Below are 23,901 nucleotides of genomic sequence, written 5' to 3' on the forward strand. Positions count from 1 at the left end.
TTTTTTTCTTAATTTTGCTTAGTAGTTAAGTTAAGTTTCACTAGCCTAGTAGAGAGGATTTATTAATCGAAATATTGTGTTAATTCAGGTAAACAGCATTACATAGTGATGTTCTCTGGATGTTCATTTTCTTTCTGTTATTAAATTCTTGAACTTGAAAAGAAGCTGTCACTCCTTTATTCTATGTGTGTGCAGGTTTTGCTGTTAAAAGATCGCTAGTGCTCGAATTCATCCCTTTCAACCGTTGTCTTGATATCAGCTTAAGAGCTGATCATCACCAGACAATACTTAACAGACAGAGAGTTATTTATGAAACATTAAATAACTTTTAACAGTGTATAATTGCACAACACTAAGACTAAGAAAGTAGAGCACATAACCCCAGTTCTAATATCCTTACACTGGCTCCCTGTATCTCACAGAATAGACTTTAAAATACTTCTGTTAGTCTATAAATCCCTGAATGGCTTAGCACCTAAATACATCACAGACTTGTTATGAGTGTATCAACCCTCCAGACCACTAAGGTCTTCTGGCTCCAGCCTACTCTGCATACCTAGAACCAGAACCAAACATGGAGAAGCAGCATTTAGTTCCTATGCTCCGCTTATCTGGAACAAACATCCAGAAAACTGTAAAAGTGCGGAAAGCCTGAGTTCTTTTAAATCAAGATTAAAAACACATCTGTTTAAAATTGCCTTTGACTGTTCTAGTTAAACAGTTTTACTGTTTTTAATGTTCTTTTTTGTTACTACATTCTATCCCTACTTGCTTTTATTCTATTTTCTATCTACATTTTATTATTTTGCTATATCTTAATCATGTAAAGCACTTTCTATTGTCTTGTACTGAATTGTGCTATATAAATACATTTGCCTTGCCTAAGTAGAAAGCTGCTACTCTCAGTAGTTCTACCTCACTCTGTCATACTCAGTGTTTCCAGTTTTAGAACAGGTGATATCAGTTAGGTAACTAAACAGTGTCCGATCAACCATTTGTTGAACACGAGCATGAGCATGAAAAAAAGCCCTGATCAATGGATCGCAGATAACATGATTCACCATGGCAACGGCAGGAATAAGAAGCCTTGAAGTGGCATTTCCCCCAAGTGGAATTAGAAATCTTTGAAGAAGGCATATGGAAAATATTAAACCATAAGAAACCATGCTGTTGCTGCAGGAAGAGCACGTTGGCGGCAGAGAATGTTATGAGAATTATTTGATGGAGAATCAAAGCTATTCTCTCACATCTAACTCATTCAACACAAAAAGGAGGAGTTTGGGGGGGGGTGCTTTGCTTAGGAAAGGCATTGAAAGGACAGGGCAGCAAATGATGATCAAGTATGAAAATACAGTTTAATCAGGTGAGGTTAAGTCATACGTTTTTTTATGTTTAAAAGTACTCAACTAATGCATTAATTGTCTGTATTCAATATATGCAATTAATGATGGAATGGTGTGAGTTATTGAATAACTGATATGTTCATCTTTTGGCAAGCACTGTTCACCAATCCTTCTAAAAATTAGTTGACTGGCGGCAGACCCTCCTGGCTGCAACCCAGGAGGGTCTGCCGCCAGTCTGCGACGCTTGGACCCAGGAGGGTCTGCCGCCAGTCTGTGACGTGGGAACCCAGGAGGGTCTGCCGCCAGTCTGCGACGTGGGAACCCAGGAGGGTCTACCACTGGTCCACGAGGAGGGGGTTCAGACGAGCCCTCTTTCAGGCCGCAACTCTGGGGCTCATCGGGACACTGGGCGTTGTGGCCCTCGTCCAGACGACAAGCGGCGTCGTGGCCCTCGTCCAGACGACAAGCGGCGTCGCGGCCCTCATCCAAACGACAAGCTCCGTCGGGGGTCTCGTCCAGACGACAAGCGTCGGGGGTCTCGCCGAGAAGACAAGCACCCAGAGCCCCATGGAGACTTAGAGGTCCCTGGACCTCTTCTGAAGCTCTTACCCCTTCACCTTTGGCTAGACAGCCAGTTTCCCAAGTGGCTGACCAGTCTCTCTTTGTCGGATGTTCTGGAGGGGTTACTGCTGAGGTTCTGGGTGTTAAAGGGTCTGGGAGCATCTGAAGTCTGTAGTCCGGGGCCTCCTGAACCTGAAGTCTGTAGCCCGGGGCCTCCTGAACCTGAAGCCTGTAGCCCGGGGCCTCCTGAACCTGAAGCCTGTAGCCAGGCCCCGTCTGAACCTGAAGCCTGTAGCCAGGCCCCGTCTGAACCTGAAGCCTGTAGCCAGGGGCCGTCTGAACCTGAAGCCTGTAGCCAGGGGCCGTCTGAACCTGAAGCCTGTAGCCAGGGGCCGTCTGAACCTGAAACCTGTAGCCAGGGGCCGTCTGAACCTGAAGTCTGTAGCCAGGCTCCTCCTGAAGTCTGTAGCCAGGCTCCTCTTGAAGTCTGTAGCCAGGCTCCTCCTGAAGTCTGTAGCCAGGCTCCTCCTGAACTCTGTAGCCAGGCGCCTCCTGAACTCTGTAGCCAGGCGCCTCCTGAACTCTTTAGCCAGGCGCCTCCTGAACTCTTTAGCCAGGCGTCTCTTCTAGCTCTTAGTCCGGCGCTGTCTCCAGCCTTTAGTCCGGCATCAGGTTCTGTTCTCTCTCTCTCCAGGCGTCGGTTCCTGAGGGTCCTGTTCTGCCGACGGCCTTCGAGGTTGCTGCTCCGCCGACGGCCTCCGAGAGACCTGCTCCGCCGACGGCCTCCGAGAGACCTGCTCCGCCGCCGGCCTATGAGAGACCTGCTCCGCCACCGGCCGCCGGACATCTTTGCTAACCGGGGCCGTCCTACAGGACACCCGCCGGATTACCTGTCTCACAGGGGTCGTCCGCCGTTCTGTCTTACTTTTGAATTATGGAATAGTTTGGGTTTTGTTGTGGTTTGATTTTGTTCTTTGTTTTATACTATCTGTTAGGGTTCTGTAAGCTTTTAGCTCAGTTCTGTTCACCTGCCAGCTCACCTCCCTGTTTTTACCCTATTAGCTTGTCACTCCCCTGTCAGCAGTCACCAACCTATCAGTTCAGTTCTTTGTCAGTCACTTCCCTGCCTCTGATTAGTTCCAGCTGTTTCCCTGTAATTAGTTGTCACTCCATTTCACCTGTGCACTTCACTATATAGTTCTGCCTCAGTCTTTAGTTCTCCGCCAGATCATTAACGAGCCCACGGTGAGTTTTGTTCCAGCGTTCCTTTCTTGATTGACCTGTTGATGCTAACCTGAGAGCCTTTTTGATTCTGAGCCAGCCTGTTCCCTGATCTGTTTTTCCTGCCCTGTCTGACTGATTTACCGGTTTACTGACCTGATTCTGTCCCATGGTTATCCGAGCTTGCTTTTGCCCTGTCTGTACCTCTGCCTATTTTGGACTGCCTTTTGTGTACCGGATTTTGGACTGCCCTTGTGACTATTGAGCCCGCCTGTCCCTGTTTCATTATTAAAATCCTGTTTTTTGCTTATACCTCGCTTGTTTGGTTTGAATACTGGGTTTGCCTGATTCACGTTCATAACAGACATACACTGTAATGTCCCAGATGTGCTCAACTGGAATCAGGTCTAGGGAACGGGCGGTCCAGTCCATAGCATCAATGTCCTTGTCTTGCAGTAACTGCTGACACACTTCACCCACATGAGGTCTAGCATTGTCTTGCATTAGGAGGAACCCAGGGCCAACCGCACCAGCATATGGTCTTAAAATGGGTGTGGGGATCTTATTTTGGTACCTAATGGCAGTCAGACTACCTTTTGTGAGCACATGGAGGGCTGTGCGGCCCGCCAAAGAAATGCCACCCCACACCATTACTGACCCACTGCCAAACCGGTCATGCTGGAGGATGTTGCAGGTAGCAGAACATTCTCCACGGAATCCCCAGACTCTTGTCACATCTGTCACATGTGTTCAGTACAAACCTGCTTTCATCTGTGAAGAGCCCTGCTCTGGCAAATGCCAAATGTCCTGCACGGTGTTGGGCTGTAAGGGTAACCCCACCTGTGGATGTCGGGCCTTCATGCCACCCTTATTAAATCTGTTTCTGATCGTTTAAGCAGACACATGCACATTTGTGGTCTGCTGGAGGTCATTTTGCTGGGCTCTGGCTGGACCCATCCTGTTCCTCCCTGCACAAAGGCGGAGGTAGCAGTCCTTCCTCCACGTCTCCTGGTGGAGGAAGTGTACTGGCCTGTCTCCTGGTAGCGCCTCCCTGCTCTGGACACTACACTGACAGGCACAACAAACCTTCTTGTCATTGATGTGCCATCCTAAATGAGCTGCACTACCTGAGCCACTTCTGTGGGTCGTATACTCTGTCGCATGGTACCACTAGAGTGGAACCACCGCCAGCATTCAAAAGTGACCAAAACATCAGCCAGAAAGTACAAAAACTGAGAAGTGGTCTGTGATCACCACCTGCAGAACCACTCCTTTATTGGGGGTGTCTTGCTAATTGCCTACAGTTTCCACCAGTTTTTTGTCAATCAGTGTTGCTTCTTAAGTGGAGAGTTTGATTTCATAGAAGTGTGATTGACTTGGGGTTACATTATGTTAAGTATTCTCTTTGTTTTTTTGAGCAGAAAAAATTTTGTTTTTATGTTTGACAAAATAATTATAACTTTGGCAAAATTCCAGAGAAATAACATGTCTTGGTCAAAAATAACACCAGTGTTTTTTACTTTATTACCAAAGGCCAATTAATGCCATCCAGATTAAGTGATTGATTAAGAAGTTTAATTTTTGAGGACACTGGTCCAAAGATTATCAGAATTTAAAAGCAGGAAATTTAAAGTCATACTGTCAGTGTTCTCTGTGTTTCCGTGCTCTAACTCTGTTTCACAGGTGGTTCTAGTTGACTGGGGGGCGTGGCCCTTCTCCTGCTGCTCGTCAGGAGCCATCATCACTGACTTCTTAAGGAGTGTTCAGACAGATGGAAAACAGTGTTAACCCAGTCGTGGTATGTCTAGGCCTCTGACCTGTTTCCTGTGCCGCGTACCTGTGAGGTCATTGAAACCTTGTTTTTGGACTAACTTTGTCTGTTGTTGTTCTCCAGTTTGTCGTGTTTGGATTTACTCACTTGTCTTGGCGTCGTGCTCAAGGAACCAGCTCCTCAGAATCCCTGCCACTCAGATTTTGCTCTAGCATCTCCCCTCATACTCCCTTGGTGATACCAAGCCGGGCGTAAGACCCCCCTTCCTGGATTCACCTGGTTCACCCACAACACTCCATCTGCTCCTCCCGTCTGCCGTCTACTGTGATGCGCTCCGGATCCCTCGCCAGCATTACATCTGTCAGTCCTCCAGTCACTCAGCCACCTGTTCCCATCAGCGAGTTACAGTCACAGAGTTCCCTAGTCACTTACTCTCCCAGGACAGGTCTCCCCGACTAAATGGTAAGCGGCGCAGCTTCTAGTATTTTCCCCTGGTTCGATCCTCTGTAACATTATTTCCCTTTCCTCCCTCAGTCGTTCCAGCACTGACGTTCAGTGCCTGTCCCACACGCTGTGTGCTTCCCCGTTATCTGAGCCTTTAATAAACATCTTAAAATTGTTTCTGCCTCCGTCTGTATCTACATGTGGCCAAACACTTAAAAACCATGACAGAAGAACACTCTGGCCAACAATCCCCAGCAGATGCATTCGGTCGGCAATTAGCCACCCAGCAGGAACAATTACAGGCTCTCGGTTTAGCAGTTAATTCTACAAAAGAACAGTTACAGCTAGTCACCACTCAGCTTAGCCAACTGACGGCTTCCCTCACTTCCGCATCGAGTCAGCCTGTCACTCATGCTCCTAGAGCTCCGCCCTCAGCTAACCTGACAGCTGAAGCCACCGATCAACCACCTTTCTCTGAGAGTTTGTCACCGAGTCCAGAGAAGTTTTCGGGAGACAGTGGGGATTGTGTATGTTTCCTCTTCCAGTGTGATTGTAACGTTCCTGGCACTGGGGCTGCTAACTGAAATCAGCGCACCTGTTCTGTCTCCGCCCTACCTGCTTAAAAGCTCTGTTACTCGCAGCCTCCAGTGCCAGAACGTCTCGAGCCTTACGGTGAGAACTTCCAGCCATTTCTCTGAAAACCTGTCTGCCTGTCTGCCTATCGATCTGTTTTTGCCCCTGTTTTTTGAGCCAGTCTGACCCCTCTCTGGATTTTTCTGCCCGCCTGAGTCCTGTTCATCAGCCTCAGTGATCTGGACTGCCTTCCCGTGTTTCTGACCCCTGCCTGCCTGTAAGTTACGGAGATTGCTTGCCCCTTTAACTGTTTGTGCCTTTTGGATTTTTGACCTGGATCTGGACCTGGAGCCTCCTCTGGACTTGCCCTTGGATACCTCTGCAGGACTAAACGAATCTGTCCCTTATCAAGACCCAGATCGTACCTGGACAAAGAGCCTTGGATTATCCCATCACGGACCCCGCTGATTCCTGAAACCAGGATTGTGTCCAATCAAGCCATCCCGCGGCCAGGTTAGTGACCCAGCTTCTAGTTTTCAATCCTGCCTGCCTCCGCTGGTCACTAACCCACCACTCTGTCTTCAGGAGCTGCCAGTAGCTGAGTGCAAGCCGAACTAACCGGGGGTCCGCGGTTTAATAAAACTGTTTAAGTTTTACTAACCTGTTCTCGGGTTGTCCTTGGGTTCATCCAAATACATTACAGTGATCTAGTCTTTAACTGTTTTCCCCATACCTTTTCCGCCGACCAAGCCAAGATGTTTGTTTTATGACTATTAACAGGAAGAGCCCTTAGATGGGCAGAAATTAGTTTTCCCGATTGTGGATCTTTGGGTTGCACGTTTTTGGCAGCGAGTTTAAGAAGGTCTTCTCAGCCGAGTTAAATCTGGTACAGCAATCACGCTCTTTACTCTTTCTAAAACAACGTGGACGACGCATCTCCAATTTCTCGGTAGAGTTTCACACATATCACTGCATGAAAAGTGTGATTTTCGTCACTATGCGGCACTGTAGATTGTCGTGAAAGTTCAGGTTAACGGCTGTTCACGGTAATTTGCAGTCAACACCGAAAACTGCCATGAATTGTCAGAAATTGACGTGGCAGTTGTCCCCCCATGACCCCCCTCCTCCTAATTCTAGGGGAGGCTTTAACATGTAAATGAAAATGCTGTGAGCTATACAAACGCAAATCAGTGTTGCAGGGGGAGGTTTTGCCTTTAGTAAGACAGAGCCACATTTCACAGACTTTAGCTGTGGGTGATTGTAGAATGGTATGTGACCACAAGTCTTACAAACCTTTGTGCCATCGCGTCTGAGCTCGTAGGTTTCAGTAAGCATGTATACTGTCATACATTTTGGACAAACCACATACTGTAAGAAGTTGTCACGGAGGACACCAGTCCATTTCCTCAAGGAGAATAAAGTCTTTGGAATATTGCTTGCAAAGGCAGTGAGGGAATTAGCACACACAGACAACATTTCCAAGTATCCACATAAAATGTTTGATGCACAGAAGAAGTGATGTGATGGCACTGTCAGAAATCTTGAAGGTTGATTGCCATGACAAAAGCATCATGGCCAGAAGTTTCATCAACAAGTCTCCTGGTTTTTCACTTGTGGACTGATCACTTCGTAAAATGTGTTATTTAGTTAGAAGTTATAAATTTACTGAAGGCTGTGGCTGGAAATAATTGGGGTGCAGATAGACAATCATTATTAAACATATATAGGGCTCTCATGAGATCAATAATACATTATGGCAGTTTTATTTAAGGAGCAGCAGCTAAAACAACATTACAAAGAATAGATAGATTACAAAGTAGGGCTTTACGTATATGCACAGGAGCAGTGAAAACAACACCTATCAACGCTCTTTTAGTAGAGACTGGAGAAACTCCACTGGAATTCAGAAGAATGAAATTAGGTTTAGTATATTGGATGAAAATTAAAAGTAATATGGATGAAAATGTAACTTCAACAATTTTACAAACTTGTTGGGTATAAAAGGACAGGCCAAGAATGGAGTCTTAAAGGATTATTGGGAAATAAAGGAAATATAAAGGATATTTATAGATTATGGAAAGCATTATTTATTTATTATTTATTATCTTCAGAATACAAAATTAACAAATAGAATTTAATAGATGTAAAACAGTGTTGCTACACACTCATGAACAGTAGGTGGCGGTATGCACCTTAAAGTTGCTTGCGATCCGCCATGATAGAAGAGAAGAAGAAGAAGAAGAAGAAGAAGAAGAAGTAAAAAAAAAAACGTGCTGAGCGCTCCGCTACTGTGTGTTCATGTCCTCTTCTGAGCCTGAAGATGAAATAAAACCACAACAGCTGGTAAGTGATCAATGGCTGGACGACGTCTCGCGTTCAACTCGCCTTCAACTTGCAAGAACAAGCTTTATTAAATAGTATTTTTGTGATTCACAGGAAGCAGTACGCCGTCTTCACAACTCGGAGACAAATTGCAGGCGCTATGAACCGGAGCAAGGGTAAGATTTAAAGAATATGCTTTCATTCTGCGGTAAAAGGAAATAGATACGGATAGATACCGATCATAACTGTACATTTTGTTTTCACAGACTAAGCACGCCTCATAATGAGGCGGTGACCTCCTATTTGCTCGGAGCAAAAACTGCAAGTCCAGATTTACACAATGTTGATAAAGACGACATTGTGTGTAAGTGACTTGTTTTACTGTTTTCTCCTTCCTTGTTACTGTGACTTGCGTTTGATTTTTATCCATACCACTCTCATTTAATTGTTTTCCAGCCGCCTGTAAGACGTATTATGAGACGGTACGCAGGAGCTGAAGCTGCCAAGAGTTCAGCTCGGAGTCGAGCTAGAAGAAAGAGGGTAAGACTTTATTTGGTGACTATTTTTCAGGTGCATTGATTGATGTGTTGTGTCCATACGCAGTGCATCCCATCGCATAGTACTGATTCATTGTTTTTTTTTTTTGTGTTTTTTTTTTTTTTTACAGCTGCTGGAATCGAGGCAGAGTGTGCTACCGGAGGAGGAAGTGGAACTCTGGAAGTCCGCCACCATCGATCTCATGTCTGGCGAAGAAGATGGCGTCATTGGCGGGGTCTCTGGATGGATTGTACGGCCGCCGTCATTTTGTAGGCCGGATTTCTCTGAACTGTGTAAAACTGCAGTCCCGGTTAGAGGCGACGCTGAAGTACAGAGCCACGCACAGTAGGCGTCTGCACATCGGACCTGCCTCGGAGGGAATGCTGCCAGCATTTACCTACAACCCCGAGGAGGCACACGGACAGTTCACGGAGTTGTAGTTTTTGGATACGCATGTGTGGGCAGATCCTCGCATTGTATATAGTTGTGTTTGTTTTAATAAAGCTCTTTCTTTGCATTAACATCTTCCTGGCAAATGTTCATTTCCTGTATAAATTCATTCATGTCCTTGATGGTAGCCTAATAATAGTGTAGTAGTGTAGGATAACATAAATATACAGCATAATATAAAAAAAAACAAAAAATATATTATATGTATATATATATATATATGCCAACCAATCAAGAGTAAGAACATTCAAGCCTGGCCTGGCCACGTGTGGTTTTGCTGCCAATCACGAGCGATTTTACTTGTTTGAATTAGTGGTTTCAGCCAATACTGAGTAGGTTATTCAAGCCAGACCTGGCCAGCCGCGCGGCTTCGCTGCATTCATATGCTAATTAGGGCCATTAGTACAGCTGATCGCTCTCCACATACGTCATTGTCCGGTTCCGACAATTTGTGGCACTGACAACAGTGACAAGCGCGGGTTGCAAATTGTCGTTAACTGCCGAAAATGAGGGAGATCTGCGGTAGTTTACGGGGACGAAAATCTCACTTTTCATGCAGTGTATGCTGCGGCCGCCGGCTGGGAAGCCAGGCCTTTGAAGGCAGTCTTTTTTCTAGCGTTGGACGAAGGTTTAAAGGATGAGTTAGCACGAGTTGAAGAGCTGAGCACGTTCGAGGGTTTGGTTGCGTTAGCCATTTGGCTGGACTCCCGGTTACGTAGTCGGAACCGGGGCCAAGTTGAGAGACCAGTACGGCCATCTGGTCCACCTGCACAGGGAATAGGTTCACAGCGGCCAGCAGTAACACCACCATCGCCCCCCAAACCCATGCAGATAGGCCGCATTCGTTTTACTCGTGAGGAACATCAACAATATTCTTGGAGAATCAGTGTCTTTACTGTGGCGGAGAAGAACATTTTGTAAACACCTGCCCGGTACGACTAAAAGACTGGGTCCGTCGCCTGTAGTGGGGAAGGCGGCGGACCGTTGCCGAATTTCCTCCCCCAAATCTTTTGATAATCAGGTCCCGTCTCGTTTCTGTCTGCCTGTGACTTTGGTTTTTGACCAAGACAGTCTTAATGTCTCAGCTTTATTCAACGCTGGTTCCGACTGATGACCAAAAATTGGTCACCCAGCTTCATATCAAGAACGTTCCTTTATCTGCCCCCCTCCAAGTCTCCGCCTTAGATGGAGAGAAATTAACATTGATTACGCATCAGACCAAGCCTCTGGAAGTAATTGTATCCGGTAATCACGGAGAACAGCTTTCTTTTTTTTTTCCTGGTAAGACACTCCCCTGTTGTTTTAGGTCTGGCTTGGTTAACTATTCATAATCCTCATTTTAACCGGGTTGAGTCTCGGCTAGAATCCTGGTCCCCTGCCTGCCATTCACGATGCCTACAGTAAGCTCAGCCAGTTTCCCATCCCTGCAATTCTCACACTGAATTGGAGGATGCCATCGACTTAACCCGTGTTCCTGAGCAGTATCACGACCTGCATCTGGTTTTTAGTAAGAGTAAGGCGTGCTCACTTCCTCCGCATCGCCCATTTGATTGCGCTATTGATTTGCGACCGGGGGCTCCACTACCCTCCAGCCGCCTCTACAATATCTCGAGGTCTGAACGTCAGGCACTCGAGAAATATATAGGTGAGTCTCTCTCAGCTGGATTAATTCGCCCTTGCTCCTCTCCATTAGGTGTGGGTTTCTTTTTTGTTGGGAAGAAAGATGGTTCCCTCCGGCCGTGTATCGACCACAGAGGGCTAAATCAAATTGCTGTTAAGAATAAGTACCCGCTGTTGTCTTCAGCCCTAGAACCAGTCCAAAAAGCCATAATTTTTTACCAAGCTTGACTTGCGTAACATTTACCATTTGGTCTGGGTTCATCAGAGAGACGAATGGAAGATGGCTTTTAAGACTCCACTTGGTCACTTTGAATACTTGGCCATGCCTTTTGGCTTGTGTAATGCTCCGTCCGTCTTTCAGGCATTAGTTAATGATGTCCTACGGGATTTTTAGAACGTCTTTGTTTTTGTCTATCTAGATGACATTCTGATTTACTCTAGTGATCCAGATCAGCATCGACAACATGTTCACCTAGTCGCCTCTTAGAAAACCGCTTGTTTGTCAAAGCAGAAAAGTGCGAATTCCACCAGAGTTCAGTTTCTTTTCTTGGTCTCATCTTAGAGGGAGGACAAGTCAGATCAGATCCAGAAAAGATTAAAGCAGTAGTAGAGTGGCCTACCCCAGACTCCAGGAAGAAACTTCAGAGATTCTTAGGTTTTGCTAACTTTTACAGACGTTGTATTAAGAACTACAGCCAGATCGCATCCCCTCTGCATACCATAAACTCCACTAAGGTTCGGTTTGTCTGGTGTTCTGAGGCAGAAGCCTCATTTTCAGAACTTAAGACTAGGTTTTCACAGGCCCCATACTCATTCATCCCGACCCAGCTAAACAATTCACCCAGGAAATAGACAGATAATGGTGTCGGTGCAGTATTATCTCAACAATCAGATTTCGATAACAGACTACATCCTTGTGCCTTTTTCTCTCGCTGGCTGTCTCCAGCCGAGCAAAACTATGACGTAGGGGACCGGGAACTGTTGGCCATAAAATTTGCATTAGAGGAGTGGCGACACTGGTTGGAGGGGTCTGAGCAGCCCATAATAATCTGGACAGACCACAAGAACCTCGCTTATCTACAGTCTGCCCGACGTCTGAATCCCCGTCAAGCCTGCTGGTCCCTGTTCTTCTCCAGATTTAACCTCTCCATAACCTATCGCCCTGGCTCCAGAAACATCAAACCTGATGCCCTCTCTCGACAGTTCACACCCCTGGAACAGGAAAGGTAGCCGGCGCCCATTCTTCCGCCTACATGCACCTTTGGAACTCTACGTTGGGATCTGGAGGATTGGATAAACCAAGCCCTACTCCTATATCCTGATCTAGGTACCGGGCCCGCTGGATTAAAATATGTTCCCAAGTCTGTCCGTCCCGATGTGTTATGTTGGAGCCACGATTCGAAGTTCTCAGCTCACCCCGGAATATATAGGACACAATCTCAGGTGTCCCGTCGGTTTTGGTGGCCATCTTGGACGAAAGACTTGCGTGAATATGTCTGTGCCTGTCCCGTTTGTGCTCAGAACAAACCTTCCAATCAGCCTCCTTCCGGTTTGCTCAATCCACTTCCAATCCCTAAACGCCCCTGGTCCCACATCGCTACTGGACTCCCATCATCCCAAAGAATGACCACTATATTGACTGTCGTTGACCGGTTTTTCAAATCATGTCATCTCATCCCGATACGTAAATTGCCAAACACTGCTCTCACTCGCACCGCAGAGCAGAACATGAGGTTCGCCGACCAGCACCGTGTTCCTGCCCCCCAGTATCGCCCCGGTCAGAAGGTCTGGTTATCATCTAGAGACATTTTAGCTAATCTGTCTGCCAAGAAACTTGCCCCCGATTCACTGGACCCTATGAAAAGGAAACCGTCATCAGTCCCACCGCCGTCCATCTGCACCTACTGACACAATTTTTTTGTGTCAGTAGGTGACACTTTACGTCAGAGATGACAAAAATCACATGTGGGGTTCCCCAAGGGTCCATCCTGGGTCCCCTCCTATTCAATATCTACATGCTCCCTCTAGCTCAGATCATAAGAAACAACAACATCAGCTACCATAACTATGCAGATGGCACACAGCTCTACATCACCATACCACCAGGTGACTATGAACCAGTTCAGGCACTGAGTAAATGCCTAGAAGAAATCAATACGTGGATGTGCCAAAATTTTCTTCAGTTGAATAAAAACAAAACAGAAGTAATAATATTTTGACCAATAGAGGAGAGATCAAAAGTTAGCACACAGCTTCAGTCGCTTCAGCTAGAAACCACTAATCAGGCCCGAAATCTGGGTGTTGTGATGGACTCAGACCTGAACCTCCAAAAGCATCTAAAGACAGTTACAAGGTCGGCTTTCTATCACCTGAAGAACATTTCTAGGATTAAAGGACTAATGTCACAGCAGGATCTGGAAAAACTAATCCATGCGTTTATATTTAGTAGAATTGATTACTGCAACGGTGTTTTCATAGGTCTGCCTAAAAAGTGTATCAGACAGCTATAGCTGATCCAGAACGCTGCTGCCCACGTCCTCACTAAGACTAAGAAAGTAGAGCACATCACCCCAGTTCTAAAGTCCTTACACTGACTCCCTGTATCTCAGAGAATAGACTTTAAAATACTTCTGTTAGTCTATAAATCCCTAAATGGCTTAGCACCTAAATACATCACAGACTTGCTATCAGTGTATCAACCATCCAGACCATTAAGGTCTGGATGGTAAAGCACTTTGCATTGTCTTTGTACTGAATTGTGCTATATAAATAAATTTGCCTTGCCTTGCCTTACCTGCCTCTACACTCCCGAGTACACCCAAATTAAACCAGTTATCGACAGTGAGCTTTGCCCTCCAGCCGAACCCCCACCCAGGACAGCCAAAACCCCCGCATCCTTGGGATCGTGGACGTAAAGGGTATCAGTACCTAGTCAACTGGGAGGGTTGCGGTCCTGAGGAGCGGTCATGGGTTCCCAGCTCGGCAGTTGCCGATGAGGCACTGCTTAATTCCTTTTGGTCCTCTCGTCCATCATCGTCATCATCTGGGCCGCCAGGATGCGACCGTTGAGGGGGGGGGGGGGTAATGTCAGGGTTCTCTGTGTTTCTGTGCTCTAACTCTGCTTCACAGGTGGTTCTAGTTGACTGGGGGGCGTGGCCCACACCTGCTACTCATCAGGAGCAAACATGACTGGCTTCTTAAGGAGTGTTCAGACAGATGGAAGATGCCAGAGTGTTAACCCAGTCATGGTATGCCTAGGCCTCTGACCTGTCTCCTGTGCCTCGTACCTGTGAGTTCTTTGAAAGCATGTTTTGGACTAACTTTGTCTCCTGTTGTTCTCCAGTTTGTCGTGTTTGGATTTACTCACCTGTCTTGGCGTCGTGCTCAAGGAACCAGCTCCTCAGAATCCCTGCCGCTCAGATTTTGCTCTGGCATCTCCCCTCATACTCCCTTGGTGATACCAAGACGGGCGTAAGACCCCCCTTCCTGGATTCAGCTGGTTCACCCACAACACTCCATCTGCTCCTCCCGTCTGCTGTCTACTGTGGTGCGCTCCGGATCCCTCGCCAGCATTACATCTGTCAACCCTCCAGTCACTCAGCCACCTGTTCCCATCAGCGAGTTACAGTCACAGAGGTCCCCCGTGTCTTACTGTCCCCGGATAGGTCTCCCGACTAAATGGTAAGCGGTGCAGCTTCTGGTATTTTCCCCTGGTTCGATCCTCTGTAACATTATTTTCCTTTCCTCCCTCAGTCGTTCCAGCACTGATGTTCAGACCTCGCCTGTCCCACGCACTGTGTGTTTCCCCGTTATCTGAGCCTTTAATAAACATCTTAAAATTGTTTCTACCTCCATCTGTATCTGCACGTGGGCCAAACACTTAAAAACCATGACACATGCATGTTCTGATGTCATCAAGACATGTCTGTAGATGAAGCAATTGATTACATTTATCAGGATCTATGGATAAATATAGATTAGTGTCATCAGCATAACAGTGGAAATAAAGGATGAGTATATATATATATATATATATATATATATATATATATATATATATATACTGTATATGTATAGTAAAGAGAACTGTCCTGACTGAACCCTGTGGTACACCAAAAGTTACCCTAAAGTTGGAAGAATTATTAAAATTAACAAACTGCAATCTGTCAGACAGATAAGATTTAAACCAGCTAAATGCTTTTCCCTTAATCCCTACAGTATGTTCAAGACTCTCTTTTTCAAGACTCTCTTTTTTTTTTTTACTTTATTGCCTTAAGTGCGGGTTATCAAGCATTTAGCATCATAGAGGGGAATTGAAAGAGGCAGGCAAACATATAATATGCATAAACACAAAATAAAATAAATAAATAATAATAATAAAATTAAGACAGAGATTGGGTCTAGTCTGTCACACTGTAGAGGATATAGCACAAATCTCATCAAGTTCTGTACTCCAGCAGAACAAGGATATTTTAGATTTAAAGAAGCCTTAATAATAAAAACAGCAACAGTAGTAATACATGGATATAGTGAAAGTGTCCAAGAGTCCTAAGCCAAATATTCAGTAACTGGGGTCCACCTTTTCAGAAAAAAAGGTACTTTCATCTGTAGTTAGGCAGTCATATCTTCCATCATGTAGACATGTTTTACTTTCTGTAGCCACTGAGTGATCGTGGGAAGGTCAGACTTCATCCAGTTAGTAGTAATATTTTTTCTTGCAATCATCAACAGAATACGTAGTATGCAATATTGATCTGCGGTAAACAGGTCGTCAGGAAACACATCCAATAAAAATAACAAGGGGTCCATAACATTTTAACATTATTCCAAAATGTTTGCAGTTTGGGGCAGTCCCAGAATATATGTGTGTGGTCACCGACCATACCACAGTTCCTCCAGCACTTGTTGCTGGTATTGTTTGTGGAGAAAAAAAGTTGTTAGTGGCGTCCAGCAGAATCTAATTTTAACCTTCCAGTCAAATTCTTTGTATAACTGGCTCCCGATCCCCTTGTGGCTTCTAGAGCAAATGTTTTCCCAAGAATCATCATCTATTACTACATTCAGCTCCAATTCCCATTGTTGCTTGATGTGTAGTGTATTGTCTGATATATCCATCATTAATTTTCTGTACATGTGGGATATTTGTTTTTTTGTTGATGGGCGGTGTTCAAACAACTGTATGAAGTATCTTTCTATATTTGTAGTTTCCTTTTGTATATTTTCCCAGTCTGCATGTTTCGTGACGCAATGTCTGATTTGTAGGTATCTAACTAGATCACTTGAGGGTAGGCCAAATTTGTCACCAAGTTGTGAGAAGGATTTAAATACCTGCCCATCCATGAGTTGATTTATTATCAGACCCACCCTTTATAAGCCCTGTCATATACAGATGGTAAAATCTCTATATTCCCTGTTATAGGCATAGTGCGTGACAGGGTTAGAGCTCCCTTAAGTCATTTTTGAACTAGGTTTCAGACCTTCAATGTGTTTACAATCCATAGGTTATTGATTTAATTTTTTTTCTGAGATTGCTGGCTAAGAAATGGGAGATTGGACAATGGTATCCCTGGAATAGATGTTTGTTCAATATTGACCCATCCGCCGTTCAAGTCTTTCTAAGAGAATATTGTGATCAATTGTACTGAATGCAGCACTGAGATCTATCAGGACAAGTATAGACACAAGTCCATTGTCTGAGCCATGAGAATATCATTCGTGACCTTCATCAGACCTGTTTCGGTGCTATGATGAGCTCTGAAGCATGACTGAAACTCTTGAAATAGGCCATTACTTTGTAAATGTTTACATACTTGATTAGCAACTACTTTCTCAAAAATTTTAGAAAGGAAAAGAAGATTAGATATACGTCTGTAATGTATTAAGTCATCTTTATCAAGAGAGGATTTCTTAAATAAAGGTTTAATAACAGCTACATTAAAAGCCTCTAGTACATATTTATTTACTAAGGACAGATCAATCATGTCTAAAATGGGGGCATTATCAAAGAGAATACTTCCTTAAATAACCTTGGATTCAGTTTAACATACAAGTTCAAGGTTTAGATGAAGCAAAGTAATCTTGTTTGGGAGGATGGCAATTATTTTATTTTTAATAGAATACATTTTATTTATGAAGAATCCTATAAAATCATTACTGCTTACAGCTAAGGGAATGGATGGATCAACAGAGCTAGGACTCTGGATAAGTTTGGCAACTGTACTAGAGAAACCTGTGATTATTTTAACAGTAATTTTCACTGCTATGCAGATGACACCCAGCTCTATCTTTCTTGTACACCAAACTCTTCACTCCCACCTCCTTCATTAATCTCCTGCTTAACTGAAATAAAATCCTGGTTCACCTCCAACTTTCTTAAATTCAATAACAACAAGACAGAAATCCTCCTAGTGGGAACTAAATCTACATTATCCAAAGCTGATAGTTTCTCCCTTTCATTTGACAACTCCATAATTTCCCTCTCACCTTAGGTCAAGAGTCTGGGTGTCATCCTTGATAGTATGTTGTTCTTCTCCTCTCACATTAAGAACTGTACTCGCTCTGCTTACTTTCACTTACGCAGTATCAATCGCCTTCGCCCATCTCTTTCCCCTGGTTCCACCTGTACTCTTGTCAATAGTGTTGTCACTTTTTGCATCGATTACTGTAACTCTCTTCTTTTCGGTCTTCCTAAAAAATCCCTTCACAAGCTTCAGGCAGTGCAAAACTCAGCAGCTCGCATCATTTCTAGAACCCCTTCTTTCCATCACATCACCCCAGTCCTACAGCAGCTCCACTGGCTACATGCCAAGTTCAGAATTCAGTTAAAAATCCTCCTACTTACTTTTAAAGTTATTCACAATCTCTCCCCTCCATATCTCTCTGATGTATTTCAAATTTCAACTCCCTCTCGCATGCTTAGATTATCTTCTACCACTCACCTCATTGTTCCTTCCGCCCGTCTTAGCACCTTGGCAGAGCTTTTTCTCGGTCTGCACCCACACTCTGGAATTCACTCCCCCCTGACATTTGCAATACTGTGTCTTTATCGTTGTTCAAATCAAAACTCAAAACCCACATGTTCAAGATTGCCTTTTTATTATGATTTTCTTTTACTTTCCTGTGTGTAGTTTGTGTTGTTTCTTTTAATTATGACAATGTTGCTTTTACCACTTATTGTTTTTACCTGGACAGTGTCTTGAGTGTTTTGAAAGGCGCTTGAAATAAAATGTATTATTATTATTTTCCTCTATGCATAATAAAAAAATATGCTGCTCTAACTCTGCAAAGTAGACCATCTTTCCAGATTAGGTAAGATGTGTAGAGTGCCATTTTTTCTCCAATTTCCTAATGGGCTTTAAATAACACAGCTCTTATTTAAACCAGGGAGCCAGCTTCTTCTCAATAATTACCTTATTTTTTTAGGGGGCTACGCTGTCTTAATGCAAAACGCAACGAGAAAGTGACACCATCAACATAAGTGTCAATTTGTAAATGGGAAGAAACAACATTGATGCCATTTGCTATGCATTTCTGTGAAAACTGAGGAATATTACTTTTTGATACAGCATTATCTGATAAAGATCTACTATAACCATAAAAAAATATTTTGGGGGAGGACAACTCAGTTAAATGGAACTCAAAGGTTAATAAAAATGGTCTGACAGGACAGGGTTCGGAGGAAATACTGTTCATTATTTGCAGTCAATGCCATATGTCAGCATAAGGTCCAAAGTATGAAGGCAAAGAGTGTGTCGGTTTATGCACATTTTGAGCAAAACCAATTGAATCTAGGATAGTATTAAAGGCTACATTAAGGTTATCACATTCAGTGTTAACATGAATGTTAAAATCCTCCACCATAACAACCTTCTCAGTGTTTAAGACCAAATCAGACAAGAAGTCTGAGAATGTATCTAAAAACTGAGAATAAGGGCTTGTTGAACGATACAAAACAACAAGCAGAAGAGAAACAAATGCAAAGAAATGCAGTTTGGATGTGTCCACGGACCATGCCCTACCTCATCCAAACTGCATTTCCTTGCAGTTTGGATGAGGGAAACTCATCCAAACTAAAATAGTTAAATGTGCAAAAGAATTGTAGTTATTAATTGGCTTGGGACTAATTAATGAATCAGATTGAAATATAGTTGCTACTCCTCTTCCTGTAGTTCTGGGAATGTGGAAAATTAAATAATTAGAGGGAGTTAACTGATTTATACTAACGTAGTCCTCTTGCAGCCAGGTGTCTGAGACAAAATAAGTCAATCTGATTATCAGCAATCAATTAATTAACTAACAAAATCTTTGGAGTGAGAGACCATATATTTAACAAACCACATTTAATTGTTTTTATTTTTTTTGTTTCAAGTTCAGTAGTATTGATTCTTATGAGGTTTCTAATAATTTACTCTTTTTAGACCAGTTTTTAATCTATTTATGGTGATGTTATTTACAGCCACTCGTGGGAGGAGCATCTACACCATCTCCAGGTGGTGATCTGGAGTGTATCGTATGTCTTTAACATAACAGAATTAGCACATGACTTTATATTTTTGTCTGTCTGATTACATAATTTTAAAATATTAAATCATCAGCTGTTATAATTTACTAGAGAAGACAGAGCAGAGACACAAAAAAGCACAGAAGCACACATTGATCCAGGAATCTTTTCTATGTTATACGTTAATGACAGAAGATCTGCCCACCGAATGGTGTCATGTCTAACAGAACGCCATCATCAGGAACCAACTCCAAACTCTCTTTTGATAACTAAAAGAGCCGCCTCCTTAGAGTACCTTGTGAATGTTAGTTACTGTACAGTTTAATGGTGTTCTCTAGTCACAGACCCTCATGATTAATGAAAGAACTACACAGAATGAAAGCAACAATTTAGTCTGTAATAAATTTTGAGACTTTCAGCTCTAGTTTGCTATTAATTTATTCTAGGTTTAATTGGCTGCATAGATGGTACTTGCATTCCTATCACAGCCCCTTCACTAAATGAAGATTATCTGAATAAGAAGTTTTCCATAGCAAAAGTGGGCCCCTGGTTTCAATTTTTTTTCTCTGAGATCATCAGCAAAAACAATTTTATTGTGCTTGCCTTATTTACACAGGTTCATGTGTCTCTAGCATCTGAACTCCATTCTATCAGGAACTGCAATGAATTTTCTAACTTCTTTACTGAGAAAATATTGAAGATTAGAGCATTATTATTCTGCCACGGCTGAAAAATCCTCTCACTCCTCCTGCACCTTGCAGTCAAGATGATTTGCTGCACCTGTGATCCTTCTGCCGCAGCAGCGCATTCCATCCAACATTGCTTCACACAGACTACATTTTTTTTGCATTTCATCCTTTCACTGCACAATGTGCTATGCAGCAGTCCAAACAGTATTAATGTAGGATTTGTTCATGCACCCAGACAGCCCCGCCCCCTCCCTCCTTTATTTTGAAATAACATCGGATCCGCTTTACACTTCTTGTGTCTTATTTCCTGTCTGGTTCATCAAGTTTTTAGAAATTTACAAATTTCACTAACAAATACTCAATCTGTAATTCTGATGGACAGCAAAGGAGGGTTCTCTGTCATGCCGTAGCACCACTGGGCCTCTGGGAAAAACCTCATTGACTAGAATGCCTTATATTTGTACAGCGTACAGACATTTTCACTATTTCCAAGGAGGAAGTGTAATTTATGGGGTCTGGGTCTTGTTAATGAGGCTAGCTGCAGATGGGAATACGTTTTTGTGGCAAGACATTTCGGTCCTGATGGAACCTAGCTTCCTGCCAGAGGGAGGAGTCTAAAACTGTTTGTGTCAAGGATGGGAGTGGTTCCGTAAAAGAGGGAGAGGAAAAAAGCCAGCTCCAGCCGACCCCCGGGACCCAACGCCCACTACCCGCCAAGATCCCAACGAAGGGGCCCACTCCTCCTCCAGGCCCCGAACTCCGGACAGCAACCGAAGGACGGAGTGTGAGAAAGACCCCAAGCCTGCCTTTGCCAAGTCAAAAGTTGTGTTGTTGCCTGCTGTTCTCAAGTGCGTTTAAAACTGGGAGGGCCAAAAAAGGGGGTTCCCGGTGCAGTCTTCCCCCTACCCCCGCTATGCTCCCTACCCCGAACCCTCAATGTCTAAATGCGAATGGGGGCAGAGGATGCCACCAAGGGTGAGGCCTACAAATTCAGCCCCTCAGATGCTTGCCCCCTCCCATTAATATGTGTTGTGAGAATGTTATAGATGAAAGTGTCTAGGATGTATAGCAAAGTTGGGGGTAAGGATATCACCTGACAGCAAGGCTGGGAAATTATCTCCGCTCCCCAGCGACACCCCCACCCCCGAATGTCCTACATGTATGGCAGTGTGATGGAGCAGGCAGAGGGAGGTGTCCACGGATGAGAAGGAATGACTGGGAAGCACCATGCCCTAACAGGAAGGCAGCTCCCCCAGTGACTTTAACAGGTACCCCTGTTCTTCAAAAACCCACCCACAGAAGGAGGCTCGGCTAGCCGCATCACCATAGGCCACAGGGCCAGAGATAAGCGGCAGGGCCCAAGAGCCAACAGCAAACCCAGACCAACACCAACACCCCACCCCCCAACCCACCCTCCAGACCGTCGGGAGGAGGAAGAAAACAAAAATAACACTCCACTCAACCAGTATGCCCAAACGATGCAAACCCATGTTCCCTGGATATAACCAGCACAGAGAGCCGCCATGAACCAGCACCGGCGACATACTCCACTTTTGTGGGCCATGCATGGGACGGGGTGCCCCTGGGCCTGGGGTCTCTGGGCCCTTGGCTGGATCCGCTCCAGCGTAGCTCATCTGTTTTCTTTTTCTTCTTTTACCTTCCTGTTTCTGTGACCATTGCACATGAAATAGTCCCAGCACCATGGTAAATGCAATAAGGCTCCACTTGTTAAAGTAAAATCTGTTAGACTCTCTTTGGCATTAAGCCAACAATTCCTAATACTACATTGCCAGACAGGACACAAAAAAGGATGGGAGTGGTCATCTGCAGTCTTTCCTGTTCACCTCAGAATCCTGAAGGCACACAGTTCCTGGAGATAAGGAAGATTGCAGCCAATTACCTTTTTTTGCAGAGCAAATGATATGATGTAACCTGCCTTGTCCCTTGAGGTTCCTGCAGATGGTGATGGAGAAGGTGAGGATGGAGTCAATGATGGCGGTGTAGAAGTGCAGCATCATTGTTTTTTGTAGGTTGAACTTCTTCAACTGCCACAGGAAGTGTATCCTCTGCTGGGCCTTCTTGGGGAGGGAGGTTCAATTCCCAAATGAGGTCATGACAGATAATGGTGCCCAGGATATGGAAAGAGTCCACAGTGGTGACTGAGGAGTTACACAGGATGATTGGGGAGGGTGAGGCTGTGCTCTTTCTAAACTCCACCAGCATCTCCACCGTCTTCACAGCATTGAGCTCTAGACTGTTCTAGTTGCACCAGGTCACCAGATGGTCAATCTTACACATGTAGGCAGAGTCGTCATCCAAGAGATGAGGCCAATGGGAATTATGTCAATGAATGAAAGTGTACAAGAGGAGCAGAGGGTAAAGAACATAGTCTTGAGGGGAACCAGTGCTGAATCCTGAGTCCTAGAAACGGAATCATGTTTTCCAACTTTTGCATGCTGCTTTATTTCCATCAGGAAGTCAGTGATCCACCTGCTGGTGGAGTCAGGAGCAACTGGTGTGTTAGTCCTGTGGTCATTGGTTTATTAGGGACAGGGATAAAGGATAATGGTGGAGATTGCAGGCTGGAACATGCATGTCTCCAGAGAGGACTTAAAACTCATAACTCAAAAATGACACAATAATGAAAAAATAAAAATGTTGACCATTATTTATAAGAAGGGTTTGATTACTTTAATGCCAATAAAAATAAATAATTATTGAGGATGTTAAACATATTTTTTTAAACAAAACAAATCACTTAATCTTTTCAAACTAAACATTATTTTATTCCTTTTTTAAGAGAAGCCTGTATCACTTCCTATCTGAAACAAGTTGAATATATTTGGGTGTGTAAAAAGCTTTTCTGAATGGAAGATGATCACATTCATGACACTAACTCCCACTGGTACTCAAATACTTAATAGCTGAATGAATCAGAAAGTAGTTAAAGCATGCAACATTGAGCATTTGGACGTGCTGAATATTTATCAGTGTAGACAGAGGATTTGCAGTGACATTTTTGGGTCATTGCAGTGAAATGCACTTTAAGTGGCACATTGCTCCGTTTCAAAGCAACACTCATGCCACAGAATATTTCAACATGTTTAACATAAAACATAATTTCGATACCTAAGAGGGTGATAATCAATAAAGAAGATTTTCTAGTACAATGATTAAACTCTACCAAAATGATCTGCACTGAGAATTCTGTCTAAACAGTTTGTACTCTGTGACTCACCCAGTTCATTGAAGCGGGCCCTTGGTTTCCAGTTGCCATGTGTCGGTCCAGTGTGAATACCAAGATTCACATTCTCCATGTTAGGAAGCAGATGGTTATAACTGGCCTAAGAGTAATGTAATAGCACATTTAAAAAATAGTTTTCAACACACTAAACAGATTAGTTTAGTCCTATGTTTTCATCCCTTTGTACACAAAGAAGATCTTTGCTTATACCTTTATATATTGACCACTGTCAACACGTGGCAAGCTGATGCACTGGGTAAGGGTATGGTAACTGGGGTTGGAAAAGCAGCTGCTGGGGCGGGCTTCATATGATGAAGTGTGGGCATCTAAAAGTTAGAATGGGACAAGAACCGTTAATATAGTTTCCTGCATTAGTTTTTAAATAATTGGTTCCAAAACACATATGTTTACTATCAGTTGGTTAAAGAGCGCACAGTTCGAGACACTCAAAATCACAAGAATCTTGATCCAGGAGTAGTTTCTATGGATTTGAAACTAAGTAAGACATAGTTAATGAGAGCAGCAGCTCTATTAGTGACCTTTTCCAGGAGACAACAGGAACAATATACAGTACTTGTCAACAAAAAGGCACTCAAAGCTTGTAACTAACAACAAGTAAATGAACA

At 43.9% G+C, this 23,901-nt stretch overlaps 1 protein-coding gene across 1 annotated transcript in view; it reads right to left on the reverse strand.

Annotated features, from left to right (window-relative positions):
- LOC110367009 (multiple epidermal growth factor-like domains protein 10) overlaps nucleotides 1–23,901 on the reverse strand; it is a 161,334-nt gene that overhangs the window by 15,806 nt on the left and 121,627 nt on the right. Inside the window, exons 11-12 of the mRNA XM_036133580.1 lie at nucleotides 23,486–23,601; nucleotides 23,270–23,375 (exon numbers count right to left, since the gene is read on the reverse strand). Of these exons, the coding sequence (XP_035989473.1) occupies nucleotides 23,270–23,375; nucleotides 23,486–23,601 (222 nt within the window). The remainder of the gene's footprint in view (nucleotides 1–23,269; nucleotides 23,376–23,485; nucleotides 23,602–23,901) is intronic.

Source organism: Fundulus heteroclitus, unplaced genomic scaffold (assembly GCF_011125445.2).
Source record: "Fundulus heteroclitus isolate FHET01 unplaced genomic scaffold, MU-UCD_Fhet_4.1 scaffold_64, whole genome shotgun sequence".
In the NCBI taxonomy this organism is placed as follows: domain Eukaryota; kingdom Metazoa; phylum Chordata; class Actinopteri; order Cyprinodontiformes; family Fundulidae; genus Fundulus; species Fundulus heteroclitus.